The 20,777-nt window shown below is 39.8% G+C and overlaps 2 protein-coding genes across 9 annotated transcripts in view; one reads left to right on the forward strand and one right to left on the reverse strand.

The window, feature by feature from the left end:
• The window catches only part of rb1 (retinoblastoma 1), a 196,322-nt gene extending 178,891 nt beyond the window's left edge, over nucleotides 1–17,431 (forward strand). Inside the window, 4 exon segments of the mRNA XM_052014904.1 lie at nucleotides 3,887–3,917; nucleotides 4,899–5,041; nucleotides 5,233–5,285; nucleotides 14,553–17,431. Coding sequence (XP_051870864.1) covers nucleotides 3,887–3,917; nucleotides 4,899–5,041; nucleotides 5,233–5,285; nucleotides 14,553–14,626 — 301 coding nt within the window. The 3' untranslated portion in view covers nucleotides 14,627–17,431.
• The window catches only part of LOC127569882 (RCC1 and BTB domain-containing protein 2-like), a 114,637-nt gene that overhangs the window by 1,487 nt on the left and 92,373 nt on the right, over nucleotides 1–20,777 (reverse strand). For 6 of the 8 annotated variants that reach the window (XM_052014882.1, XM_052014885.1, XM_052014884.1 and 3 more), the window contains 2 exons: nucleotides 20,179–20,342; nucleotides 17,989–20,075 (listed from right to left, as the gene is read on the reverse strand). In XM_052014882.1, the coding sequence (XP_051870842.1) occupies nucleotides 20,202–20,342 (141 nt within the window). In that variant the 3' untranslated portion in view covers nucleotides 17,989–20,075; nucleotides 20,179–20,201. Of the gene's footprint in view, nucleotides 1–17,988; nucleotides 20,076–20,178; nucleotides 20,343–20,777 lie in introns of those variants that run through there. The other 2 variants (XM_052014880.1, XM_052014887.1) reach the window with 2 other exon arrangements.

The raw sequence follows: 20,777 nt of genomic DNA on the forward strand, positions 1-20,777 counted from the left end.
GAAACCACTGTCTTTCCCCTCTTTTTATTTGCTCGTACATCTGTCCACAGCCCAGAAATTTCTCAGTGATAACAAGCTAACAGCAGCTTCCATCACATCCAACAGGTGATGATGAGAGAGACCACAGAATCTGTGTGATCTGTCAACACGTAGAGCAGCTGCTGCCAGTTCCTAGCAATGGCCCGCACTCACTATCCCAGATAGGTTGCAGTGCTGAGCCCCACACCTCAGTGGTGAATGACTACATACCACTTGTTCCTGCCCAGCCAACATTAACACTCACAGACAGCCTCTTCACACTGAGCCACTGGAAATTCATTGCTGCAAGAGTGCCAGTGAGGGGTAGGACCAGGTTCCCCACAACCAGACTCCTGGCACAGCAGCATGCAGCTGCAGTGGCAGAAAGCAGCAGTGAGCAGGTGAATCCCTTTTGTTTTAACACTCAGAGGGGTACATCCAGTTCTCCAGTTTGAACACTCACACTCTGTGAGTGTTCAGACTGGAGAACCAAGAGGCCTATAATGAATCAGCACCTTGCAGGGTAGTGCTAGGTGGGGTACCAGTGCTTTTACATTTATCTCTTTAATCAGTGTAAGCAATCCATTGAAATGAATGGCTACTTACACTGGCCATCAAAGAATACAAAGCAATTCCAGCAGCATAGTGGGTAAGCAAGTGTGCCAGCATCTAAGCTCCAGCTTGTCTCTGACCTCTATATCGTAATTTTGGTATTGGTTTATTATTGTCACTTGTACCAAGGTACAGTGAAAAGCTTGTCTTACAAACCGATCATACAGGTCAATTCATTACACAGTGCAGTTACATTGAGTCACTACAGAGTGCATTGATGTAGTACAGGTAAAAACAATAACAGTACAGAGTAAAGTGTCACAGCTACAGAGAAAGTGCAGTGCAATAAGGTGCAAGGTCACAACAAGGTAGATCGTGAGGTCATAGTCCATCTCGTTGTATAAGGGAACCGTTCAATAGTCTTATCACAGTGGGGTAGAAGCTGTCCTTGTCTGGTGGTACGTGCCCTCAGGCTCCTGTATCTTCTACCCGATGGACGAGGAGAGAAGAGAGAATGTCCTGGGTGGGTGGGGTCTTTGATTATGCTAGCTGCTACACCAAGACAATGAGAGGTAAAGACAGAGTCCAAGGAGGGGAGGCTGGTGTCCGTGATGTGCTGGGCTGTGTCCACAACTCTCTGCAGTTTCTTACAGTCCTGGGCAGAGCAGTTGCTGTACCAAGCCGTGATACATCCAGATAGGATGCTTTCTGTGGTGCATCGGTAAAAGTTGACTTGAGTCAAAGGGGACAAACCAAACTTCTTTAGCCTCCTGAGGAAGTAGAGGTGCTGGTGAGCTTTCTTGGCCGTGGCTTCTACGTGATTTGACCAGGACAGGCTGTTGGTGATGTTTCACTCCCAGGAACTTGAAGCTGTCAACCCTCTCTACTCAGCACCATTGATGCAGACAGGTGCATGTACACACCTCCTTTCCTGAAGTCAATGACCAGCTCTTTAGTTTTGTTGACATTGAGGGAAAGGTTGTTGTCATGACGCCATTCCACTAAGCTCTCTATCTCCTTCCTGTACTCCGACTCATTGCTGTTTGAGATACGGCCTACAGTGGTGGTATTGTCTGCAAACTTGTAGATAGAGTTAGAGCAGAATCTGGCCACACAGTCATGAGTGCATAGGGAGTAGAGTAGAGGGCTGAGGACGCAGCCTTGTGGGGCACCAGTGTTGAGAATAATCGTGCCGGAGGTATTGCTGCCTATCCTTACTGATTGCGGTCTGTTTGTTAGAAAGTCAAGGATCCAGTTACAGAGGGAGGTGTTAAGTCCTAGGTCTTGGAGTTTGGTGACAAGCTTGCTTGGGATTATTGTATTGAAGGCAGAACTGTAGTCAATAAACAATAGTCTAACGTATGTGTCTTTACTGTCCAGATGCTCCAGAGCTGAGTGTAGGACCAGGGAGATGGCATCCACTGTAGACCTGTTTCGGTGATAGGCGAATTGCAATGGGTCCAGGTTGCCTGGTAGGCTAGAGTTGATGCGTGCCATGACCAACCTCTCAAAGCACTTCATGCACAGGTCCACTTGGGTTCTGACACCACTCCTGTAGCCAGGAAGAAAACTTTGCAGTCTCAAGCTGCTGTTGTTTCCTTCCTTCCTTCTTTCCTTTTAGCAGTCCGGAATGCATTTCATCCGTTTTCAAAAATGATAAACCCTTCCTTCCTTATCCATTCAACATTTCACATTTGTTTACCTTAGCTACAATATTGGCATCATCTTCCTCTTTTGTGAAGAGAGTCACAAGAAAATTTTAGGAATTTTGTCTCCTCTATGCCTTTTACTATGACGGTACCCCAGTCAATATTAGATTAAATGAGATCCACCATTATTACTGCCCCAGTGCTTCTACACATCAGAAATGTGCTTAAATTTACTCTTCCATCATCCTTGGACTGGTTGGAGATTCATAGGATGTTCCCAAAAGTTTGATTGCCTTTGTTCTTTATTTTAATCCATATAGCCTCATTTGATGATCCTTCCAACATGTATCTTTTCACACCTATGATTGTTTCTTTAACCCTCTCCCTTTGTCAAACAAAATGCTACTTTAAACTGAACTATCTGGAATAGGTAGTGCATGTTCCTCCAATCTATGGAGGTGAAGTAAGTACAAATGCTACTGAGTCACAATCCTTTTATGTACCTTATATCATTGCCTTCTCTGTTCCCTTGACCAAAACTGCTGTTGCTTCCATCTCTGCAAGAACTGTTATTGCCTCTCTCCACCTTTTACATCTCTGCCTCAGGACTAATATCCTCCCCCACCCATTCCTTTGTGCAACATATGGCTTTTTTGGGGACCGTATTCCAACCCCCCCCCCACACACATACACTTTTGATGCCCAAATGCTGTCTTAATGTCAAGGGCAGACACTCTTAGATCAAGGCTGTGATCTGAAGCCTTGGAGCTGAATGATGGTGGCAAGAGCCAAAATGAGCATTGAAGAAAGAGTAGGTTGTTGGTGAGGAAGTACTGGTTGATTACATGAGGTTCTGTCACCCCTCCAGCACGTTCTTTCTCAGAAGGGATTTTCTCCATCCTACATGCCTATCTATCCTGCTTTCCTAACACGAATCAACTCCTGCTGCCTTTCATTCCAAGATCTGCATTTATCCCTTTCCCCAATCCTAATGTTCTTAATTGGCTTCCTAAAAATTATTTTTGGAAATGTTTGGCCTTATATTTGCTGTATGTGACTAGAACTGGTGGAAGTCCAAGGAGATTCTGGGGTTCTTGTACGTAAAACTTTAAATGTTACAGATTTATACAGAAACTGAAGAAAAAGGCTAAAAGGATGTTGGCATTTATGGCCTGGAGGGATATGGGCCAAACACAGGAAATTGGGACTAGCTGGGTGGACAATGTGGTTGGCATGGACTTGTTGGGCCGAAGGGCCTGTATCCATGCTGTATTGCTCTTTGACTTTAGAGAACTGCAAAGTTCTACTCATGCAAAGTCCTGGTTAGATGACACTTGGAGCTCCTTTCTTTAAATGGCTTGGTATAAATGTCACTTTTCTGTGCCCTCTTTGCAATATCTGTATTTTTAATATTGTCTGAATACTTGCTGCATTTTATACCTCCTCTGATATCCGGGTGTTTATAAATAATATGTTAAGCTATATATGCAATATTTTTATGTACCCACTGCATTCTCTCTATACGTCTATAATTCATGTTGTTATTAAATGTAACATCCACTTATATGACCTTATGAACTGTCTCTATCTTTCGCCTTGTAAGCAATAATTTCATATTATAATGTTTCTGTTTCTTCAGTAGCAATTAACTCTGTTTGATTTTACAGAATCTTGGTGTCAATTGGTGAACCATTTGGGGTGAGTGATACTTTTTCAAATCTATCTTGTATGTAGAACTCTTTTAATTAAAACTTATTTAAAAATCTCTGAATTAAGTCCCTAAAATTTTAAATATCTTTAGAATGTTCCTATAAGCTAGAACTCTATATTTCAGACCTGCTATTGATCTCAACTATTACTATAAAATTATTTGGTTACATTATTCAGACAGATGATGCATAAGATTTGTCTGTGCCCATGTTGCTTATGATTCGACTTTAGCTATTTCAGTAAATATATGAACAGAATATTTTTAAGTCAGACATCTAGTGCATTAATGAGCCAGCATGATTCTGGCAGAATTGGAACCCCATTCTGAAGGCTAACTGTGAATCCAAGTCAACAAGCTCAAAAGCTGAGCAATGTCCAGTAATGAATTGATTCTTTCTATCTTGTAACAATAACTAGGAAGTGTAATTTGGCATTCTAGCAATGGAACTCAGTTCACATGTCTGAGTAAACGTTAATACAAGTTACATTGTTTTTAAATGGTAATTAATACTAGATTAGTCATTTTTAAATCTGAGTTTTTTTGAAAACAAAGATGTTAAAGAATATGGGGGGAAATGTACATGCTTGCAATCAGTCACCAATCAGCCAAAAGGCTAAATAGCATATTTCTCCCTATGTTCCCTATGACTGAGTGATGATGAGACTGTGTACTATCCTACACACATAAATAAAACAGATGTTGTCCAGGATAATTAAGAACATGCCAATAAATTGTGATGTCTATCCCATCTAAGCCTGACTAGCTGCACTGGGTTTATTTTTATAATCTCACAATGTGGTGGTGGTCAGGGGATCGTTTAAGATCGATTGAGGAGGCAATGTTGAACATTGTGTTGGGAAAAAAAAGTTTAAAAGTTTTTACTTCTACAAAACATTGCTCCTCCCACTACCCAATGTGCATTGTGATCTGTCCAGTAATTGTCACCACCCCAATGATCATTATTACAGACACCAGAAAAATTCCAGAAGATCAACCAGCTGGTCAGTTGCAGTGATCGGCACCTGAAGCGGGCTGGAGACACAGGAAGTGTGCCAAAGCCACTGAAAAGGCTTCGCTTTGATATGGATGAACAGGATGAGGCTGATGGCAGGTAAGCAATAAAAGTGGCTACACTGCTCCACTCACATCCAATTAGAAGGCAGCAAATACAAATACAATTTCACTTGGATCCAAGAATAACACGAAATCACAGATCGTGTCACAAGAATTTTACCAATGGGACTTATTTACATTAACATATTTACTCATCTGAATTTATGTTTATTTCCTTCTGCCTTTCAGCAAACACTTGTCTGGGGAATCCAAACTACTGCAGCAGAAGATTGCTGAAATGAGTAAGTGCTTTTGCTTAATACCCAAGCCAAAAATGTGACCTTCAGTGCTCTGTGGTTTTGAAATTTCATTTCCTGTGGTTGTTTAGCACTTTCTGTATATTCTCAGCCTACATCTGCATGATAGTGAAATGACTTGCTGAAGCAGGCCTTCTCACCTCAGAAACTCTGCACACTGATTACATTTATATCACATTTCACAGGGAATTACCTTGGAGTTTGTTGAAACCAGCAGACCACAAAAGTTATTCAGGAATTTTATATTCTGCAGAAAGAACAAGCACAGCAAAGCCTTAAACCACAAAAATACTAGATCCTATCAGAAATCTGCCTGACCCTCTCGTGGGCAATCCAACCCTCACCTGAGCCTAAAGACTTGAAATATTTTTGGTACCCTGTCTGACCCAAATCTGAAAAATACAGTCAAGGTCTCATCAAGCTTAGATTGGCACATGCCTCCCAGCCCTGATAATGTTGATATAGTTCCAGCTTTCCCCTGGGAGATGATGAAATGTCTTGGGTTTTCCTAAACGTTAGTAATATCAAAGGAAGGATTGGCATAAGCCCATCTATATTGTTGCTTTTGGCATATTATATTTGCCAAAATGAAATCACTACAATAATTCAGACTTTATGGCATTGGAATTAGTTTTTTGGAATTGGTTTATTATTGTCACATGTACCAAGGTACAGTGGAAAAACTTGTCTTGCATACCGTTCATACAGATCAATTCATTACATGGTGCATCAAGGTAGTACAAGGTAAACAATAACAGAATGCCAAATAAAGTGTAACAGCTACTGAGAGAGTGCAGTGCAGGCAGACAGTAAGGTGCAAGGTCGTAACAAGGTAGATTGTGAGGTCAAGAGTCCATCTTATGGTACTAGGGAACTGTTCAATAGTCTTATAACAGCAGGATAGAAGCTATCTTTGAGCCTGGTGGTATGTGCTTTCAGGCTTTTGTATCTTCTGCCCAATGGGACAGGGAAGCAGAGAGAAAGTCAGGGGTGGGTGGGGTCTTTGATTATGCTGGCTGCTTTACCAAGGCAGTGAGAAGTATAGACAGAGTCCATGGTGGAGAGGCTGTTTCCATGATGTGCTGACCTATGTCCACAACTCTCTGCAGTTTCTGGCAGGTAACTGGATTGGGAGTATTATGGCAACGAGAAGTTTGGCATTTCTACTGCATGTTGAGATAGCTCAGACAGTTACTTATAATTGGCACAACCTCATCACCCAAATAGAAACACTTTTGATGCATTACATAGTACCACTTCTTAATGGATGGGTTTTTACGAAGTATCTGACCTTAGACCAATTATTATAATCATGTAACTCTGTTATATTTGGGAGGGAGGAGAGAAAGCATTCCATGATTGAGGTTGTGCTGGATGAGTTGTAGACGGAGCAGAGCAGACTGTGTAAGGGATACATTGTGAAACACATCAATGATTTGGATGAAAATGTAGATGGGTAGATTAGCAACTTTGTGGATGACACAGAGATTGGTGGAATTTTGGACAGTGTGAAGGACTATCAAAGAATACAGCGGGATATAGATCAGTTACAGATATGGGCAGAGAAGTGGCAGCTGGAGTTTAATCCAGGCAAGTATGAGGTATTGCACATTGGGAGGTCAAATGAAAGGAGAAAGTATACAGTTAATGGTAGGCCCCTTAATAGCATTGAGGTACAGAGGGATCTTGGGGTCCAGGTCCATAGTTCACTGAAAGTGGCTATGCAACTGGATAAGGTGGTAAAGGCAGCATATGGAATGCTTGCCTTCATGGGTCGGGGTGTTGAGTATAAGAGTAAGGAAGTCATGCTGCAGCTATATAAAACTTTAGTCAGACCACACTTGGAGTACTGTGTGCAGTTCTGGTCACCCATTATAGGAAGGATGTGGAGGCTGTGGAAAGGGTGCAGAAGTTTACCAGAATGCTGCCTGGATTAGAGGGTACAAGCTATAAGGAGAGGTTGAACAAACTCGGTTTGTTCTCCGTAGAGTACTGGAAGTTGAGGGGAGACCTGATAGAAGTTTTTTAAATTATAAGAAGCATAGATAGGATAGACAGTCAGAGTCTATTCCCCAGGGTAGAAATGTCAAACACCAGAGGACATGCTTTTAAGGTTAGAGGGGAGAAGGTTAAAGGCAACGTGAGGGGCAAGTTTTTTTTTTACACAGACAGTGGTGCCTGGAATGGGTTACCAGGGTAGTAGTGAAATTAGGCAGTTTGGTGGAGTTTAAGAGGCTTTTAGCTAGATGCATGAATATGGAGGGATATGAATGATAAACAGGAGGAGGACATTTAGGAGGCATCAAGATCGTCACAACATCGTGGACTAAATGGCCTGTCCGGTGCTGTACTGTTCTATGTAGGATTTTTTTGTGTTCTAATGCAGCTATTTGGTGCTTCAAATTTAATGATGTATGTCTCATTTTCACCATCAGCCATATTAACTGGTCCTTTAATTATCAAGTTGCAAACTAGAACTTTTTTAAAATTTCTTTACCAATTTGATTTGTTTGGTTTTGAATTCCCTTTTCATTCATCACACCATTTTTAAGTGGATATTTGGAGCCATGGTATTAGGTATAGTATATCTAGTTGGTAATGATAGTGACAGCTTGTAGGTGAATCAGTGGAACATATCCCTATAACTCTTCCATGAGGTAGTACTGTAGCCGATTTAGTAATAATGTTTCCAGTGATATTGCAATGGAAGCAGTGCAAAGAAAGTCCACTAAGTTGATTACTGGGATGATGGGATTGACATGATCAGAGGTTGAGCATCGTTGGAGTTTGGAAAAATAAGAGGTGATCTTATTGAAATCTGATCCTGAGGGAGACTGATAAGGTAAAGCTGAGAGGATATTTCCCTTCAACAAGCCATTTGGAACTAGGGAGCATTGTTTCAGAATAAGGGTTTGCTGACTTAATATAGCGATTAGGAGAAATTTCTTCTGTTAGAAGGTTGTGACTCTTTGGAATTCTCTATCCAGAGAGCTGTGAAGGTCAAGTCATTGAATATATTCAAGGTGGAGATTGACAGCAGAGTAAGAAAGTGATGTTCAGGCCAAGATTGGATCAATCATCATGTTATTGAATGGCAGAGCACGCTCATGAGATGCATTGTCCTACTCCTGTTCCTGGTATGTTCTATTTTTAACATAATGGACACATTGAGAAGCCCTCTGATATTTATTGATATAATTATTAAAAAAAAGATCATGGAAAAATATTGAAGTGATTGTTATCTGCATCAATCAGTGACCTGTGAAAGATAAAGAAAATTTGGTAGGGAAAAAGTCAATGGCACTGCTAATTTTCACTCATAAATTTGCAGGCCAGAGCTTCGTTGATGGTGATCAGGGCAGTTAATTCATTTGGTTGGTGTTCTCCATTCATAGATTTATAAATTTATAGTTATACAGCACAGAAACAGGCCCTTCAGCCTAACGTCCATGCTGATCAAGATGCCTATCTCTACTAATCCCATTTGCCTGAATTTGGCCATATCCCTCTGAACCTTTCATATCCATGTACCCATTCAACTGTTTTTTAAACATTGTAATTTTACCCGCCTCTATCACCTCCTCTAGCATCTCCTTCCACATATCCACCACCCTCTGTGTGGAAAAAATTGCCTCTCAGGTCCCCTTTAAATCTTTCCCCTCTCACTTTAAATCTATGCCCTCTAGTTTTAGACTTGCCTACACTGGGAAAAAGACTGACCTTATCTATGCCACTTATGATGCTATAAACCTGTATCATGTCACCTCTCAGCCTCCTTTGCTCCAGGGAAGACCATCCCCACCTATCCAATCCTTATAATTCAAGCCATCTAGAACAGGCAACATTCCTGTGAATCTTTTCTGCATCCTTCCTGTAGTGTGGCGACCACAACCACACACAATCCTACTGAGCACAGCCTTAACAACACTTTGTACAACTGCCAAGTACGGCCTGGCCTAACCTAACCAAAGATTTGTACACTTGAAATACCAATCACTTCTGTTATACCCATCTCATCCTTCTTTGTTCCCTTCCCCTTCCTGGCTCCATCCACCCATTTCACACATAGTTTCCCCCCCCCTTCACCACCACCATCTGGTTCCAACTGTCATTCTCCTTTCCCTTCTCCTGTAATGATTCCCATTCTCACCTACTTATTCGAATCCAGCTCTTTTGTGTTCCTGCTTGTCTCCCTCCAGCAGCTTCACACTCCCCTCTCCCCAACTTGCTCGTTCTGTTGTTTTTTTTCCCCTTTTTCTCTCTGCCTCCGTCAATCATTCACCTGCCACTCTCTTCGAACTCCACCCCTGCTCACCTCCCCTACCTGGCACCACCTGCCTGTCTTCTTACACCCCTCCTCAGTCCACCGATTGCCTCGGAATCCTTTCTTGCCACTCCCCTTCTCTTTCCTATGCTGGAGCAACACACACAAAATGCTGGAGGAACCCAGCAGGTCAGGCAGCACCTATGGAGGGAAGTAAACAGTCAACGTTTTGGGTTGAGGCCCTTCATCAGGACTGGAAAGGAAGAGGGCAGAAGCCAGAACAAAAGGGCTGGAGGAGGGGGAGGAGCACAGGCTGGCAGGTGACGGGTGAGTCCAGGTGAGGGGGGGAAGGTAGGTGGGTGGGGGAGGGGGATGAAAGGGAGTGATGTAAAAAGCTGAGAGGTGATGGGTAGAAGAGGCAAAGGACTGAAGGAGGAGGAGTCCGGTAGGAGAGGACAGCAGATCATGGAATAACGGGAAGGAGGTGAGGAATAGATGGGCAGGTCATGAGGGTGGGAAAAGGGAAGGGATAAGGAGGCCACAGGAATGAGGGAAAACAAGGGGGGGAAGGGGAAAACAAGAAAAAAGGGAAGGGGAAAAGGGGAGGGGCTACTGGAAGTTAGAGAAATCAATGTTGAGGCCGTCAGGTTGGAGACTACCAAAGCAGAATATGAGATGTTGTTCCTCCAACCTGCGTCTGGCCTCAATGTGGCAGTAGAGGAGGCTGTGGATAGACACGTCAGTATGGGAGTGGGATGTGGAATTGAAGTGGCTGGCCACCAGGAGATCCTTGCTTCTGCAGGGGACGGAGCGAAGGTGCTCGACGAAGTGGTCACCCAATCTGCATCGGGACTCACTGATGAAGAGCAGGCCACATCAGGAGCAGCGGATGCAATAAATGACACCCTCTGATTCACAGGTGAAGCGGGGCAAGGATCTCCCCGTGGCCAGCCACTTCGATTTCACATCCCACTCCCATACTGACATGTCGATCTATGGCCTCCTCTACTGCCATATTGAGGCGAGATGCAGATTGCAGGAACAACACCTCATCTTCCGCCTTGGTAGTCTCCAACCTGACAACCTCAACTCTGATTTCTGTAAACCCCTCCCCTCTTTCCCCCTTCCCTTTTTTTCTTTATTCCCTCTTCTCCCCCCCTATGTTTTCCTGCATTTCTGTGGCCCCTTCATCCCTTCCCTTTCCCTGCCCTCATGACCTGCCCATCTATTCCTCACCTTCCCTTTATTCCATGGTCTGCTGTCCTCTCCTACCCGACTCCTCCTTCAGCCCCTTGCCTCTTCTACCCATCACCTCTCAGCTTCTTACATCACTCCCTTTCATCCCCCATCGCCCACTCACCTACCGTCCCCCTCTCACCCGGACTCACCTATCACCTGCTCCTCCCCCGACCACCTTGTGCTAGTTTCTGCCATCTTCCTTTCCAGTCTTGATGAAGGGTCTTGACCCAAAACGTCGACTGTTTATTTCCCTCCATAGATGTTGCCTGACCTGCTGAGTCCCTCTAGCATTTTGTGTGTGTTGCTCCAGATTTCCAGCATCTACAGAATCTCTTGTGCCTCTCAATGCTGGCCACTCCACTCTCAGTCCTAAAGCTGAGTTTCGACCCAAAACATCGACAATTTCTTTCCTCCAACAGATGCTGCATGACCCACTGAGTTCCTCCAGCACACTGTTTGTTACTTCTGTTATACATTGTTTTCCTGCAACAGGAAAAAAGCCAAAAGTGTAAAAGGCAGAAACAACGTTACTAAATTCTAGACTTTAAACAAAACTACTCATGTTTCAAGTCTCCTGTAGAGTAGCTATCTTGAGCCTTTATGATATATGTGTAGGAATGATGTAGTTATGATGTAGAAAATGGGAAAATGATGTTGTGCTCTCAACAACCCCATTGCTTAATGCATTTCCAGCTCTGCGAGCTGCTGTCCCTCTTTCGGGGAAAATATCAGGGCCGAGTATGATTAACTTGGAACTATTCTTAAATCTCACATGAATCCTCTTATTCTAGACATTGGAAGCCACTCTTCCTTTGACTCACTGACTGATTTTAGTGCATTCATCTTTATTTTATGCCCCTTCTATAGATTTGTCAGTCAATCTGAACATTTGTGCTGTGGAAACAGCATACATCTAATCAGTTGATTAACCCTACCTACCTCAACAATCAATCCGATTGCTATCTTATTTCAATTTACTGGTATTAAAACCTGTCTAGAATTTGTAAGTAGTCTTAAATATTTCCCCATATATGGGTTAACTCCTTGAACATACTCTGTATGATTTGTCAGAACTAAGATCACAGATGCTCACACCTTCTTCATCTTTACCTAAAAATAACTTGCAGTTACACCTAGCTTCCACGTGTTAATTACATGAAAAAGGTAGCAATATATTTAGTATAAAAAACAAAATGCTGGAACTACTCAGCAAGTCGGGTCACAGCATTTCCAACATCTAGTTTTTGTGATTTCAACAATCCTGGCTGATGCTCCACGCAAGTTATATGTCATTCTATTTACCTCCCATCAGTAAACCTCTTGTTATTTTTTGCCTCTTGCTATTTGGCTTACCTCTATGAATAAATAAGTTTTCCCTAAACTCCTCATTAGATTTATATGGAGTATGTTTATGGTCCTAGTTTTGGTCTCTCCATGTGTAAACTTCTCTGATTATTCTTTTAAACCCTTGCAGAATGTTAAAGATGTACATGAAGGCTTGCCTTAGGCCTCTTTTTTTTCCCCCCCGCAGAAAAAAAGACAATTCTGCTCAGTCTTTTCCTGTAACTACAATAAATGGCTCTCTGTGCCGTATTTTGGAAGGGATTTGATAACAGCTCCTTGCCAGTATTTGAGACAAGGCACATGACATAGAGTTACAATATATTCCCAGGAAGGCTGTCCAGAGCTTCCAACAACTAAGGGAGTACACATCTGAATAAATTCCTGAGACCAATTGCCTTTTTCTCCCTTTTTAACCTCAGAAAATGCTCGTGATAATGTCACTAAGTTGCATGACCGTTTCTTTTACTCTGATAACGTACAACAGGAGAGGCCCAGAGCAGCTCTTAGTTTGCATTCTTTGTACTTATTTCACGATGCTATATGTTCTCACTGCATTCAGTGGTATTCTAACGTTTCACTTAAGTTGTTGCCTTCAATGTAGTTATATTAACCACAAGAAAAGAATTGCAAAATAAGGCTTTTGCTCATGGGCCATAAAATTACAAGGATGCTAGATCTCTTCTGTGTACTGACTCATTCCTTAGAGTGATTGAACCTGCTTCTAGTGACAGGCTAACAGTTGGGGAAAAACAAATAATTTAAGGGAAAGAGTTGCCTTACTTGTCCTATGGCATTTTGGACCATTTGAACAGTTATTGCTGTGGCATATGGCTCACCATTTTAAAGATTTTATGAGCTTATCTGCAGACATTGAGATTTTGCTTTTCAAGGTCTCCACTCGTTCAGGTCAATTTGTCACCGCCTGAACTTGAGAAGGGGAGATGTGGAGGTTTCCCCAAAAATAATTGTAAATATGTGACTATAAGGTAAAATTTCTTAGCCAGGCATTGTTTGTTTCTGAAATTGGAATTGATAAAAATCGAATTGGGAAGAGTTACCTGTAGTTCAAGGGAATACTACCTGAATGGGAAGGAATGTTTAATGTGTTTTCTGTATTTAACATTGCATTGATAAGTTCTTCCGTCCTCGTGAATGAGATAGAATAATGATGATTGAGATGTATAAGTTTGGATAACTGCTTGAAATTATGTTAATGAAACAGAGGAAGTCCTCCAGCAAGTTGAGTGTAGTCATGAGGTGATGTCATGAATGTAGTCACCAGCTGATCAGAGGAAGAAATTTAAGGATGTGCTCAAGCCTTCTTGAAGAAATGCAACATTCCCACCTGGGGGTCTATAGCCCACGACCACTCAAAAGAGAAGAGCATTCAGGTGGCATTAAGAAGCTTGAGGCCATGCATCAGAAGCTACTCTTTCTCTGTCCCAGCTGTTAATAACAATATAAATGTTGTAGGAGGTTTTAATTATGTCTACTCATCTTTCAAGTCTGTCAACAAATTTCCTTCCTATAATCTGGAAATATATAATAATGCAACAAGCCCTTTTATAACTTTCATCTTCAACCATCTGTGTGTCCTTTCCTTGTCTACACTGTCCCTCTCTGCAACACGCATTCCCTCTACTGCTACCATTCTATTCATTTTTTCAATCTTCATATTCATCTCTATAATACATATGTTGTATCACTCTGTTTGTTCAATACTTGTCTATTTTGCATTCCAATTTCTATTAATATCTGTGTGAAGTACTTGGTCAATTTATTTCTCACACTATGGAGTAGAATACATGCTTTTTTTATTTGATTTAATGCTGCCACTGCTTTTTTTGATATTTTTGTTTAACCTAGTTATCTTAATCCATTCTGTTCTTAACTCATCCATTTGATTTTTTTTTCCCCTGCCCTTTTAACTTATGTTGTAGAAGTTACCTTAAACTATTTGAGAGGATGAGTTGCCAAAAGTATGTTTGGAACAGAAGAGACTTTGAAGTTGTGTAACGAGATGAACAGAGAATTAACAGTATTTAATTCCTGATACCAAGAGAATAGGAAAGAATAGTTAAGTCAGATTGACTCGACTCTCCTCTAAGAGAAAGATAATTTTATATGCATGTATCAGATTGAGAGTGCTTTTTATGGCCACCTAGTCTGGCAGAACAATATGACCAAAATCTGTCACTGTCAAGCTACTGTACATGACATAATTGTGTGAGTTTTCAGCAGTGCAGATGGGTGAGATCCTCATCAGTAGATAAAAAGGATGCCCTGGGATTCAGATCATGAACTCTCGCCCCAATTATAATTCCGTTATTGAGAATATAAACTGATTTAGTCTATTTAGATAATATTGGGTAGAATTCCTTCATTCTGTTTATGTTCTTCTATAGCATCTACAAGAAATAAGATACAAGAGCAGAAGATGAAAGATGGAGACAGTGAGCTGAAGAGGGATGAAAACTGATATTTGTCACTTCATCTGATTCAGGATGATGTCCACACTGCATGAGTATGATCCACGGCAGCAGAGTCTTCATCATTTCTGGACATGGCTGATTTTTTCCCCCTCCCTTTTTCAGATTTTGTTTTAGCAAGGGCGTATTTCCTTTTAGAAAATCCATTTAGAAAAAATTCTTAAGTTATTTTAGAGAGTTGTTTCCCTTAACACGATGCCTTAAGGGTCATATTTCCTGTGTGTGTGAAGAGTAATAAAATGTGTAAGTAACAGAGCAGGACTGATGAAAGTATTATTCTTATTTTACCACTGAGCATTTCAAAAATGACCCTGGGAATAATCTGAATTTTGCAGCAATGAACGTGGGGTGTTATCATACTAGACCTCCTCAAATTATTTATCTGGCCCTCATTAACCTCCAAATCTATTGGATCTCCAAACCCAATCACCTGTTTCTTTCTCTGGCATGTTAATACAATTTGTATTAGTGTGTTATTTTTACTATTAGTGTGTTGTCTTCTCAATATTTCTCTGAATACAGGATTTCTTACATAACAACTACCCCATTTAAACTATGTGTTTGATTTGCATATGAAGGCAGAATGTTATTATGATGTCTGCTTGAGGACTTTTTCAAAGTGTTATGTCCCTGCCAGATTCAATCAGTGGTTGAGTTTTGTAATGCATGGCTACACCTTTTATATCTGCTGTAAGTTTAGGTCTGACCTGTTTCAAAATGATTTTTACATTCCTTGTGTGTCCCAGTCGGTGAAATACAATTCTATCTACTTTCATCGTGCTCTTTTAAAAAAAAGTTTGCACACTCTATAGTTAAATACAAACAATATTTGCTGTCTCTGTTGCCATTTGGCTGTAAAAATGTAGGGGACCCTTTATTTTGTTCAAGATGGCCACTTAAGTACCAGTATCCATTTCACATGAAGTCATCGATACACCTACCATTTTTGTTCTGGATCTAAAAAGCAATGAAATAAAGGCAATTGACTTTATCCATGAATGAGGAAAATGTGGCCTTAAGTATGTAGCATGTACACAGAATGTGCACTGTTTCAATTTTATTGATGTTTTTATTTATGTCTAATATTTTACTTTTACAAACAAACAAGTTTGTCTTTAGTTGAATTACCTTCATGTTGTTAGTAAATGTACCTATCAAAACTTGTCTCTCATATTGAGGTAAATACTTTGTTTGCAATATTAAGAATAACAAAGAACTTGCACTTAAATGGTGCCTTTAACAACCTCAGGACATCCTAGAGTGCTTTATAGCCACAGTACTTTAAGTATAGTTGCAATGCAGAAAATGTGACTGCCAATTTTCAAATACCAAGGTCCTAGAAAAACTAGTGAAATAAATGACTGAATTATCAAATACAGCAGATGCTGGAAATCTGAAATAAAACAGAAAAAGTTGGAAACGTTCAGTAGATCAGGAAGCATTGATGGAAAGAGAAACAGAGTTAACTGGGTTATATACCTCGAGTATACCCTTCAGAACTGAAGTGTAGACCACTCAAAGAAAATGTTAAAGTTTCTTAAGTTTTGATGAACATATTGCAAAATAATCTATGCTATTGGTATCAGTTCTCTCTGGAGACAGTATTCCTAGCAATTTAGATTGCTTTATGATGGCAACAACTAATTGTGAGAATGTGTTGTACTTGTCTGTAACAGCTTGACAAGTTCTATTGATGAAGAATTTATTAAGGGTCTTTGATCAGGTACCCAGTTCTGAAGAAGGATCTTGAACTTAAAATATTAACTTTGTTTCTTTTTCCACAGATGCTGCTTGACTTGCTGAGTGTTTCCAACATTTTCTTTCTTTTTATTAAATAATTAGATCATCTATTTGGATGTTGAATGAGGGATAATTGCTGGCCGGGATAATTGCTGGCCAGGATATGGAGGGAATTCCTTGATCACCTTTAAATAGTACCACAAGATATTTTATATTCATCTGAAAGGGTAGACAAGTCCTCAGTTTGATATTTCACCCAAAGGACAACATTCTCTGACATTTCCTCCCCTATACTTCATATTATGTGTTCATATCTATGCAAAGTTTAAACCTACAGAGTTTAGTAGGTTCAACCCCTTAAAATGTCTCTTAAGTTTGAATCTACAGAGGCAAAAAGTACTTGTACTCGGTTAAGGGTGATACCTATAAAAGTGAGATGTAATGATGTGACAAAGTGCACTATTGCTTTTTATTTGTGCATTGAAACAGTACTGGACTTCATGTTTTCAGAATTTTAAACTGATGCACTATTTAATTTTGCAGTGGTTACCAATATGTGTAACAACATTATGTACAAAGGCATGAATATTAAGCCACACTACTCAGTATTGGCTTATATACCTCAAGTATGCGAGACATAACCTTCAGAACAACAATGTAGACTACTAAAACAAAATGCTGAAGGTTTCTTAAGTTTTGATGACCATATTGGAAAGTAATCTATGCTGTGGTACCAGAAAATATTGTACCTTTCTATCTGGAGGTAGTATTCTGTAGTGATTTGATTTGCTTTGTGTTTGTAACAGCTAACTGTGAGAACCTAATGTTCATGTCTATAATGGCTTGACAAGTTCTACACCTATAGCCATGGGTATGAGTAGTTATCTTAAATGGTTAGCTGTTACCTTCTTCCTTCTCATTGAGCAGGTGACACCTTTCAATAATTCTGATAAATAGCATACAGAAGTCTGTACTCATTTTTTGTTCAGCAAGATATCTGTTTGTACTGGACATTATGGACTGAGGTACTGTTTTTATAAATATAGTGAATAAAATGAATGTATGAAATTGGTTTTTTTATATATAAAAATATGGCAATAGATGAGATTTGGAAGCATCAGCACTGATGGCCAATCCTTTTTTTTAAAGAGAAAAGAAGCTCTTGCACATGTTAACTGTCAGTAAATACCAAGTTCCCAATCATTAATATTTTATCTAATTGCCACATCCAATTGTCTCAACTACATCAGAGTAATCAATCTAGAAGATTATTCTGACCCCACTCAATATCATATTTCTTAAAGGAAATTTGACATCAGTGCTGCTGGCACCAATATGTTCAGGTCCTAAATAAACTGACTCATCCACTGACCCTACAATTTGCTTGAATTACTGGCACTTTGCTCATTGCCTCTAGGCAATATTTAGACCAGTCATAGTGAAAGGTTGCTAGTTACATTTTCAGCATTGGAGCAGATATAGTTTGTTCCAAATGGAACCATACCACTCGAATTTCATGGCAAGGCAGCTGCTAAATATATTGTGTGGAATGCATCAAGCTTTACATATACATCAATGATTAAAGGTAACTTTCACAACTTTACAGCATTTTCATCCTTTATTTTTAGGTAATGAGTATGTCAGAAAAGTTAAATGCCACTTTAATTTTAATTAAACAAGTTGTATATAGTATTAAAACCAACATCCATTTTCAAAGCTAACTATATGCTTTAAATGTAATAAGCATACAGTACTCCTAAATTTGAAAGTAACTTTTAAAATCAAAAATCCTGTTACAGTTCTGAAATAAGTTTAACGTAGATTTAGTTACTATTTATAACATAAAATGCCAAAACAAATTACAATGCAACACTCAAGACAAATATAATTATAAATTTGCTCCTCTAGATTATAAATACACTTTCCAGTCATTAACTTTAATACTTTTGTCTTCCTGTTAGTAAACTATTATAAGTATCTTACATTTGTTTCTTGTTGGCAATGACAAATATGATTAAAATCTTTGCTACTGGGGTGTGACATAATGTTCACTCAATATCATAAGGTATTTCATTTCCTGTCCGTAACAGTAGTTTGAAATATTGTGTGAACTAAGGAATCCCCATATTAGTCCTACTCAACTCAATTTCAAAATAACATTTGCTAAAGATTTCTATAATATCAGGTTAAATTAGGGGGAAAGATTGAAACAAAATATAGTGCAAGTCTGCTTCTAATGTTATGTCTCCAAATCTGTATATTAAAACTTAAGGTGAGTCTGATAAACTACTAGAACTTGTTAGTGTAAAAATAGAAACTGATCTGCAGCCAGTGTACAACTCTGTTAGACTTCTGCTTGATGATTTAAGGAGAGGAGCTTGGTCAGAATAATAGATTTTATAGTACACCTCATTCCATTCTATCACTTCCTCATTTTTAATATTGTAGTCTCTTTTGCAGAATGCAAAAGTGACTATATGGTCCTGGAAATTGAGATTGTTTTCCTGTTTGTCTGGCTTGTCTGATAAAATACAAGTAGGGGATTGAGAGCAACTTTGGGGAATGAGCTTACTTAATGCTCATAATCTGCAGGTGTAATTATCTATTTTTTCATATAGTTTGAACAGGAAGCTTAATAGCCATGCATCATAAAAGGAGTCACAAGGCAACAAAACTGTGATATGAGCAATCGCTTACTCCCACTGCATAGATTCCTGCCAAAATTTTGGAAAACCAAGAGGTGGTTCAAGCCAGCACAACTAAGCAAGCGTAACAAACTGAGAAGGAAGAGCCAGAGGCTATCGAAGGAGCTAAGGTATTAATTTTTAGGGAAGGTTTTTTGGCTGTGAAATGTAATAGGGTAACCACCAAAAGATCCAGACTGCAATGAAACCTCTTTTGTCCAGAATATATTCCAGTTTGAAATGTCAGACAATTCAAATATGTTTGTCAATCAGATGGAAAGTTCCAGCTGTGGACTCCAGCAGATACATCAGAGCATAGGTCCAAGAATTAAAGTGTATGAAGTGTCACTGGTTCATAGTTGAGCAAAGATGAAGCTCTGTGCTTTTGCTTTAGACTACAAAAAGTTCATTTTTTCTAAAAGATCCAACTATAGTTCATAGCTGACATTCCCAGCAATTATGAGATTAAGTTATCATTTTATGGTAATAGAGAATGATTACTAGACTAGTTGATGTGAAATCTCTGACTGAAGGAATCACAACACTGATTTCTGAAAGCAAGACCACAATGTTTAGTTCCAAATTACATTTTAGATATAATTCAGTAGTCCCATGGAAAGCATACTGAGAGATTGATTTGTGTAATCTGATATTTCATTATTGTAAATGGTGCTGAAAATTATAGATCTGCAAGTGTGACACCTGTGTCACTCCCTTTGCTACCCTTCCACTTCCCGATGAGCAGATGAAGTATACTGTACCTACATGGTCGATCCCAGTTTAATCACTGATTTGTGCTGAGATTGCTGCAGCAGCCATAATCTGTGATTTATGGTAAAGGAGAAAAAGCAGACAAGGCCTGGCTACACATCACATTATAGCAACTGCTTGGTCGATCTATGAGTCGCTGGGTTCCAAGCAAGGAATTCAACTGGAATACCACCAAATGAATAGCCTATTTAAAGTTACGCCACAGCAGGTATCCATGAAGGTGTGTTCCTGCCAAAGGTGACACCTGGAAGATTGGTAGCAGAAAAACTGGGGTAGAAGGGCATCAAAAAGAACTCCACACCCCCCCCCCCCACAAGGAACATCTAGTTTCCAAATCAAAGCATCACCTTTGGAAATTTGAGTTGCTGCTTCAGTTCCGGAATGCCCCATGCTTGCCGGCCTTGCTGATGAAGTCCTTTAGGAGCTCATGGTCCATGTCAGCAAAGCCCTGTGTTTGCGTCACGGCTGTCAAATGATTGACACAGAACTTAAAGCAAAACTCTTCCAACCCCTGGAAAAACAATTCAGCACTTCATTTATCCAAAGGCAATTCATCACACTTTTACCCATAATATTCTGTTCAGAAGTGACACAGCTAAAAAAAAGATCTTGGTATAGTCACACTTATCTCTATCTTTAGTTTATGTCAGGGAAAGTACCAAGAAAAAATTCCTTTAATCATCTGAATTTTGAAGTTATTGTTAGGCCTAACTATTTTTTTTACCTCAGGCCACCTCTACAACATAATTTTTCTTAACTCTGAAATTATCCTTTCTTTAGTTTGTCCTTTATCTTTCTCATAACTTTCCTAAATGGTGATATGATTTTTAAAAGAGTTAGTAAGAGTTTAGGGCAATATGTTCCAGTAAGGGTGAAAGACAAAGATGGCAAGATTAGGGAAGCTTGGATGACAAAGGATATTGAAGGTGTGATTAGGGACAAAGGG

The sequence above is a fragment of the Pristis pectinata genome, chromosome 4, assembly GCF_009764475.1.
Source record: "Pristis pectinata isolate sPriPec2 chromosome 4, sPriPec2.1.pri, whole genome shotgun sequence".
NCBI lineage: Eukaryota > Metazoa > Chordata > Chondrichthyes > Rhinopristiformes > Pristidae > Pristis > Pristis pectinata.